The sequence below is a fragment of the Micropterus dolomieu genome, linkage group LG19 (assembly GCF_021292245.1).
Source record: "Micropterus dolomieu isolate WLL.071019.BEF.003 ecotype Adirondacks linkage group LG19, ASM2129224v1, whole genome shotgun sequence".
Lineage (NCBI taxonomy): Eukaryota > Metazoa > Chordata > Actinopteri > Centrarchiformes > Centrarchidae > Micropterus > Micropterus dolomieu.
In genome coordinates this window covers 33048373-33057062 of record NC_060168.1, presented here as the reverse complement: position 1 = coordinate 33057062, position 8690 = coordinate 33048373, and the positions used below count along the sequence as shown (strand labels likewise).

Sequence of the window (8690 nt, the reverse complement as noted above, 5' to 3'; positions counted from 1 at the left end):
ATATTATTTACTAAAGAAATTATAATAAACAATGTTTGATTCTCTGCACTGCCGCAATTAAAATGATGGGAGAGAAATACTGAAGTCGAATTTAAATGTTTAGTGAAAAACTTTATGCGCATGTTAAATACTAATAAATTCATAAAGACATCAATACTGCATTACACAAAACCGATCATCTGAGGATACAGAAAACAAGTATAAAACTAAAAAGGGATCAGTCCTGCCGGCAGACTGGATTAATACAAAACCTGAAATGTTCCATCAACTGTTTTATTTTTACTTTAGGAAGCAGGCGTGATTACTTTCGTGTTGGTTTATGACGTCATTTTGCAGTCACATGACTTTGTTTGAAATATTTTTCCTAAAAACACAATCAGTTACAGAAAATAGAAAATAAGAATAAAAGAAACTCAAAAATCATTTAAACCAAATGTGACAAAACTTTATTTCGAGTGCAAGATTTCACATGGACAAAATCTCTCTGAAAAATAAAATAAATCCAAGCCCCTCGTCCAGCCTAAACCAAAATGATTTTCAATTCTAACCCAGGAAAAAAACCATCTACCAGCAACATAAAACTGTTCAACACAAACCACCAGAGGATAAGGAAGGAATAAAAAGGAACAACACTTCAAGAGCTGGAGAGGTGAAAACCTGCGATCGGCCGTCTGTCTCTAAAGTTTCTTTAAAATCATTTTCATTTCACTCCTCGGGTTCAGATTTATCCCACAACTCTGCTCATTTCTCGCTAACAAAATCATGTGGAAGCTCTATACGACTAATATTTAGTGATTCGGGTCTTTGAGGTTTTGGCTGACGCAGGAATTTAACCGATTGTTTTCTTCAGTAGATCTGCTCACTGGGTTTTTTTTAGCTTTTTGAAAAGTCATCAGTTTAAACGTTTCAGGCGCCGCCAGCAGGGAGCGCGAGGTTGTTTGGTTCCAGTCCTGACTGATATTCCTTTAATCCAGGAGATACAGCACGTGATGCTTTTCCTTTAAGCGACTGGTTTCTGGAAAAGAAAACAGAGAGCCACACAGGAAGGCGTCTCTGGCAACGTTTGGAGCCAACGGCTGATAAAAGCTACCGAGCCAGTTCTCGTCTGATAGGATTAACGAAGGCGCCGACATCTAAACCCGCTTTTTAACCAAAAGGTCTCAGGACCTAAGGGACCAGACTAATCTCAGGAATCCAAAGGGCCCCTCTGAACATTCCTGTTTGTGTTGGTGCCTCCACCAGCAAACCAACACCAAGCCAGAGTCAGACGAACAGAAACATACATTCAGTTTGGACACAGTAAAAATGCAGATTCACTCGCACGCAGAAAGAAACGGAAAAACCAATAAAGAGAAAATAAAAGAGGAATCTTACGCCGTCACGAAGAACAGAAGTTTCAATCTTGAGAGCGCTTTGATAGATTGTTCTCTCCACTTGTTCGAGTAGTCAGTAGTCAGTCTGGGCGCCGACTAGATTTATATTCTGCTTCAGTATTTAACAGCTGGTGGCAAAATTAAAAGCTCCGATATACTTATATTTAACGAGTTCATGGCTAGTTAGTCCTCAGAAATAAACACTACACTTCCACGAGATGCAGGTCGTCCCATGAACGGTGGGGGGCAGCACATCAGGACGCGCAGCAGACTCAACAAAAGCAACAAAGAAAGGAAAGTTTGGAGGGGAAACTAATAGAGACGCCTTCTATTCTCCATAAACCGTTCGTAACGACCTCGAGTGACGCTGTTTCAGTCAACGTTCACGCTGTTGCAAAGTCCGAACTTAAGACGTTCCTGCGTGACGTAAAACGCAGACGAATCAGATCATAAGTTCTGCTGTGGCTCAGAGGCCAAACGGCGTTTGCTTCAAACCATTTCATGTAAACAGTTGGATCTTTAATGCTCGGCTCTGAACAACATCTCTAGTGGCCAGTAACACATCATGTATTCTTCACAGCGAGTTAACGAGGAAGAAAAAGGGGCAAATCTATTTAAAAAATGCAAATCAAATTCACCTTCTCATAATTATCTGCCTGGTAGTTTTGTGGCAAAGCTATCTGGGTAATAAATAGAGTTGTCGCACTTTCCCTGATAGTCTACTGCAAATGTGAGGGGCTCATTTCAGACCGGGCTGGAGATGACGGCAATGTGAACAGTTATAATAATTAAAATAATAATAAACTAAAGATGTTGTTTTCAAGAAGAATCTCGCAGCTGGATTTCTCTGCGTCCCGTCTCCTCAGCAGCTCTTCCTCCAACAGAAGCGAGCGCCGCCGCTCGGTACTGCATCAATCAGCAGAGACCAAACACACAAACAAACACACACACACTCTCACACACACACACACACACTCCCAGGAGAAAAGTTACACCAGTTTCTTGGCCTCGAAGAAGCTCTTGAGGTGTCTCATCTGCCAGATGCCGATGGCCACCAGGATGAGGGTCTGGACAATGGACCACCAGAGGACCCGCTGGTTGGTGCTCTCGCTGGTCTGACGGAAACGTTCCTCACGGTACTGAGAGAGGACAGACGGACATTTTACGTTCTGTAACAGAAGGAACTGAAAACACACTTTGTTTCTTTAACAAATTCATTACAAGTCTTCTGAAAATTAACAAAACTATATCGACCGCACAGCTAGTCTTTCTTCGCATGTCTGGTCGGCTGGAATCAACAAACTTCTGGCAGGATTCAGGTTCATCTGACAGTCCAGGAGTTCAACGCCACTCCAGTGGAAACTGCCTTTAATGAGGGTTTTGGGTCACAATCTTTAACAAAAATGACTGAAATCCCCAAACTGCCACAAAGTAAGTGTCCCTGACTAAAACATTTGACCTGTAACTGTACATGCTGCCAGCCCAAATAACCAGAAAGATTTTAGAAAGTCTGGTAAGGGCTGACGAGAAAATTGAAATACCGCGCCATTGGTCAAGCCTCCCGCGGAGGAAGGCAATCACCGCAACAACCGCAGTGTTCATGCTGTACCCTTCAGAGCGTGTTAAATTAATAAACGAGTGCTTCAAAAGTTCCACAACCGTAACGAGCTCTGTAACGGTTCAAGGATGGATCGCCGTGGGCTGTACGAGACCCGACTTCAAACTCGGGAAGCTGTGAGCGTTGCTTTATTGTTTATTTGAAAAGGTTAGCTAACTTCGCATTAGCATATTGCGCGGCTAATATGGCTAGCAGGCTCGGCGATGTTGGACTAACGTTGTGATCCTGAGGGGCAGGTCCAGAGAAACTCAACGGTAAGCCTCATTTGAAGTAGGGGTGGGAATCACCAGAGGCCCCACGATACGATATTATCACCATATTTATGTTGCAATTCGATTTTAAATATATAGAGATATATTGCAATTTATTACCTTTTTCCAACTTCCAATTAGGTCCCTAAAGTCAAACTTTGTCAACATCTGTTTATCTAAAAAGATGCATTTCTCTGTTTGTTCATTTTTTTCACTTGATGGAAACGGCAAAATTCGAAAGAAAAATTCTTAATTTCACAAATAAGTTGAGGTGTTTTTTTGTGGAAAAAGAGTAAATGCGCTAAACGGGAGAACAAGTTCTGACGCAGCGAACTCGTAACTCACGTCTGATCAGCTGTTTCTGCTGTCGGCGTGTCGCCCGGTTGTGCAGAGTTCTGCACGCCTGCCGAGGATTTCCTGCAGCTCGCGGCCGGTAACGCTCATTTGTGCTGAGAAAAGAGGTGGACGCAGATCTGGGCTGGTAGCCTTCATCAGCTGTTCTGCCGAATTATGCGTTCACCTCTTAAAGGTCCTTTTCAGACCCTTTGCTCTGCACACTGATCAAACGAGGTTATCACTGCATATTGTTGCTCAACGCCGCGTCTACTGAGTGCAATAAAATATTAGTGACTCTAAACGTTCATAAAATACTTCAAATCATTTATCCCCATTGATGAACAAAGGATATTATAGCGTTTAAAAGCATTATCTGGAGGTGCACGCAAAACTCAGCATAACAGCGGATATTCCCATAACGTGTGGAGACATGGCAGGTAGCAACTTGCCCGCTTGAAACACATTTCTGAGGACATTTCAAAAGTACGCTCATAATTCGCATGACAATTAGATGGAAACACGGCTTGTAACACATCCGGCATTACCACACGCAACCCATGCAGATAGGGCGGTGCTGTCTTGCAGTATCAGTCGGTCCAACAGATCTGATCTTAGGAACAAATCTGATTTGCAGTCTGAACAACGCCAAGGACTGACCCTCTGGTAGTTCTGCTCCTTCTGGATCTGGTCTACTTGCTCCACCAGCTGTCTGACTCTCAGCTGCAGCTCCGTCAGTTTGTCTTTGGCGGCAATCTCAGCGTAGTTGTTGGCGTGTTCGCCCACCTGGATGTCCAGGTGAACCCTCTGCAACACAAGTCCAGCAGTAAGTAATGAATGAAGTACCATTTTATTAATCTAACAGTACATAACACATAATGTAGCAACACACAGAGACACGTGTTACGATTAAAAACCAACACTGAACATAAACATAACATTTAAATGGAGTCAAATCTGCTTCAGGCAAATAGAGTTGCAGTTGTGAGCAAATAACTTACGCTTATCTGGTTATGTACAACATACACAGGAGCTAAAATGAGAGGCACTGGAGGAAAATAGTACTGTGAACAGCAGGACACAGTTTCTTTGTATCTGAAAGCAGCTTTAAAGATCCAACTTAAGGTAGAAACAAAATGTGTGAACAGAATCTGAGAGACGCCTCCTCACCAGCATGCCTCCAGCAAACAGGGAGAACTTGGAGGAGTTGGAGTGCAGACAGATCTGATGCTCTCCAGGTGTGTGTGATGTGAAGGTGAACCTTCCCTCGGAGCCGTACTGCCGAGACAGAATCACCTGCAGGAAACACACCAGTTAAAAGCAGCAGACGTTACTTCTGCTGTTCACGTTGTGCAGCGTTTGATCTTTCTGTTCACCTTGTCATCAGGATCTTTGACTTCCACAAACATCCCCAGACCCTGAGTGGCCGGCAGGTACTCTTCTCTCTGCTTATCGTACAGCTGAGTCCGATAGTTTCCTGCAGAGAAAGACGGCAAGTTAAACTCTCCTCATCTCAGCCCAAAGCCCGCATCTCATGGTCTCTCTAAATAAGTCAGATCAGACGCTTTGAAAAGTGGATTTGTGAGTTAAAATAATTTTGTCACAAATACAGTTAACAGCCTGGTTCACGTTACAACAGCGACTGTGTGTTTTTAAATCAAGAAACACGATGTGATTGTTAAAATGCCACGCAGAGGCGCTGCAGCTGTTTGTTAGACGAGGACAGGCGTGCTTTCGTACGCTGATGCAACACAGACAAACTTGTCAAATATAGTGCCGTCTCATTTCGACAAAGCTGCTCGCTGGTGATGCTAATTTTAATTTCGCAAGCTCTATGGATGATAGGTTTAAATTTTTATTTTGTTGAAGAAATAAGTGACTTTCATTCAACATGTTAAGCATTATATTATAGATTAAATGTGTACTTCTATCCCTAACAGTGATGCTGTGATCCTTTATTTATAACAAAAAGGTGAAATGTAGTGTTTGCCAGAGGTCAGAGGTCACTCCAGGAGCTGGGAGGGAGTTATCACATGATCAATACCAAACTACACCAGTAGTATGGAGTCTGTTCTGGCTTTTACTGTGTGCACAGAGTACTTCTCTATGTGCAGGCTCCCCCACAGGTATTTAGAGAAGTTCAAGACTTCCTGTCAGTGTTGAGTGATGAACTACAGCTTAACTTACTGGTATAACTTTGTTCAGCACTTTGGTTGTTTTTAAATGCGCTTTATAAATAAACTTGACTGGTTACTAGTTGGTTGAGATCTGGCGATACCTAAAAGCGAACAAGTTTCTCCTAAAAGACAGCAGCTCAAATCTATCAACATTACTGGCTGGTGTTATATATATATATTTATATATAGTTATACTATAGAGAATAATGCAGCTGAATTAAATTCAACTTTATTTATATCTCTCCAATTCATTCCACTTTTATTACAGAGCAGGTCTGGACTCTTTGTAATATTATGAATCAAGTCACTATCAGCAAAATCCACAGCAGAACCCAAAATATGTTTCTGTATCATTCATAAAAAAAACCCCAACACGTTAATGCTGAGATAACATGAAGATTTGATTATACTGAATAACAAAACTACACATGACTTATCAGCCATCTAAATATCAGCCACTTAAAAAGCAGCGGTCGACGATTCATACAGGTGAGCTGTTAGAGGCCAGTCAGGTGAGCAAACACCTGCATTTGCTGTGAATAGTTAGTGTGAAACATGAACCAGGACCTTCAACATGTCAAACACTTGAGTCAACTTACTTTACAGGATCTTAATGTGTTTCCGGAGTAGTTTTAAACTCTTTATTTAGCTACACTGACATGACAAATACCGCTGCATGTTTCAACACGGAGGAGAAATGAAAATACGTAACGCTGTTTCGGACTAAATACTCTTTACTGAGCTGTAAATCAACAGATCTGTTCGTGGACTTCATCGGCTAACTGAGCCAACTTTAGCTCAGTTAGCCGATTAGCTAACTGAGCTAAAGTTGGAGAGCTAGCAGTTAGCATTAGCCTGAGACTTCCCGCCGCCGCTGAAACTCACCGATAATCATCGTCTCGTCCGGGATCTCCTCTATGAAACATTTCTTCTCGGTCTCTCCGATGTGAAAGTACAAAGAGGAGACGACGCTGTAGAAAACGTTGAGAAGTAAAAGTGACAACACACACGACCGCATCCTGACAGACACCATCTTCCTGCCGGGAGAGAGCTCGACTGAGCGTGCGCGGACACAGCAATGCCACGTAAACCCTCGCACGGCTCTGGCCAATCAGCGAGCCGTAAAAGGCAGCTGGGTGTTGTAGTTCTAAACGCTTTGCGGACGTCGAAGCACATCACATTAGCACAAAGTACAAAGTGAACACTTTGTTGTAACATTTCTTTTATATATCCACAGAAGTTAAATAACAGGAATTCTTTATACCACATTAAATGTAACATACAGGTATATTTAACCCATTTAAACTCCAAACTACTAGTTACTAGTACTAGTTTTACATTATTTTTTTTATTACTTTATTTTATATGGACAAGGCAATAACGAAGGTTAATGAAGGTCAGAATGAAAATATAAGATGTAAATATGCCAATGTTTAGCAAGAATGCAAATTCACATCCCTTCCGATTATATGATATTTCATTATAAAATAAGCTACACATGAGTATATAAAACCACATTATAATCACTATCTTGTTACTGCTGTTTATGTTTTATTCCCCCAGATGCACATGTAAAAATATCCACTGCAGAATTAGTTCCTGGGTGCAAACTTTCATTTCATTGTACAACTTTGTGTACTATATCCATCCATCGTCAGCAGGGCTACAGCCTGGACAGGTCGCCAGTCCACAGACAAACAACCACTCACACCGAAGACAATTGTTAGAGACACCAATCAACCTAGCCTGCATGTCTTTGAATGGTGGGAGGAAGCCATGTGCACACGGGGAGAACATGCAAACTCCACACAGAAAGGCCGGGACAACAGGGGTTTGAACCCACGACCTTCTTGCTGTGACACAACAGTGCCAACCACTGTACCACTGCGCCGCCCCCTTATGTTTTATAATGTTACACAAATTACTTTGATCCTGTGTAAAGTAATCAACATGTTTTACCAGATGCAACAGGTGATGTAAAAAATATTTTATCCTGTTTTATTTTCTACCCTTTTAAAAATTATATTTTAAAATTATTATATGTAATGTGGGTTTTTTTCTACTTCTGAGTACTTCTTCCACCACTGATACAGCAGTAGTAGTAGTACTTTAGTAAATGAGCTGAGTACTTCTCCCTCCTCTGGCTCAGCAGTAGTCGTAGTAGTAGTAGTAGTAGTAGTCGTCGTAGTACTTTAGTAAATGAGCTGAGTACTTCTTCCACCACTGATACAGCAGTAGTCGTAGTAGTAGTAGTAGTAGTAGTAGTACTTTAGTAAATGAGCTGAGTACTTCTCCCACCTCTGATACAGCAGTAGTCGTAGTAGTAGTTGTACTTTTACTTTAGTAAATGAGCTGAGTACTTCTTCCACCACTGGTACAGCAGTAGTAGTAGTACTTTAGTAAATGAGCTGAGTACTTCTCCCACCTCTGGCTCAGCAGTAGTCGTAGTAGTAGTAGTAGTAGTAGTAGTCGTCGTAGTACTTTAGTAAATGAGCTGAGTACTTCTCCCTCCTCTGGTACAGCAGTAGTAGTAGTAGTAGTAGTAGTACTTTAGTAAATGAGCTGAGTACTTCTCCCTCCTCTGGCTCAGCAGTAGTAGTAGTAGTAGTAGTAGTAGTAGTAGTAGTAGTACTTTAGTAAATGAGCTGAGTACTTCTCCCACCTCTGATACAGCAGTAGTCGTAGTAGTAGTTGTACTTTTACTTTAGTAAATGAGCTGAGTACTTCTTCCACCACTGGTACAGCAGTAGTAGTAGTACTTTAGTAAATGAGCTGAGTACTTCTTCCACCACTGGTACAGCAGTAGTAGTAGTACTTTAGTAAATAGTAGTAGTCGTAGTACTTTAGTAAATGAGCTGAGTACTTCTCCCTCCTCTGGCTCAGCAGTAGTAGTAGTAGTAGTAGTAGTAGTAGTAGTAGTACTTTAGTAAATGAGCTG

At 41.7% G+C, this 8690-nt stretch overlaps 1 protein-coding gene across 1 annotated transcript; it reads right to left on the bottom strand.

Moving 5' to 3' along the window:
* Positions 1-423: 423 nt before the first annotated feature.
* Positions 424-6802, bottom strand: tmed9 (transmembrane p24 trafficking protein 9). The gene is made up of 5 exons (XM_046030981.1): positions 6638-6802; positions 4952-5052; positions 4746-4871; positions 4236-4382; positions 424-2512 (listed from the first exon to the last, which is right to left on the bottom strand). The coding sequence occupies exons 1-5, from the start codon at positions 6783-6785 to the stop codon at positions 2363-2365; spliced, it is 672 nt and encodes a 223-aa protein (XP_045886937.1). The 5' UTR covers positions 6786-6802; the 3' UTR covers positions 424-2362.
* Between the last annotated feature and the right edge of the window lie 1888 nt (positions 6803-8690).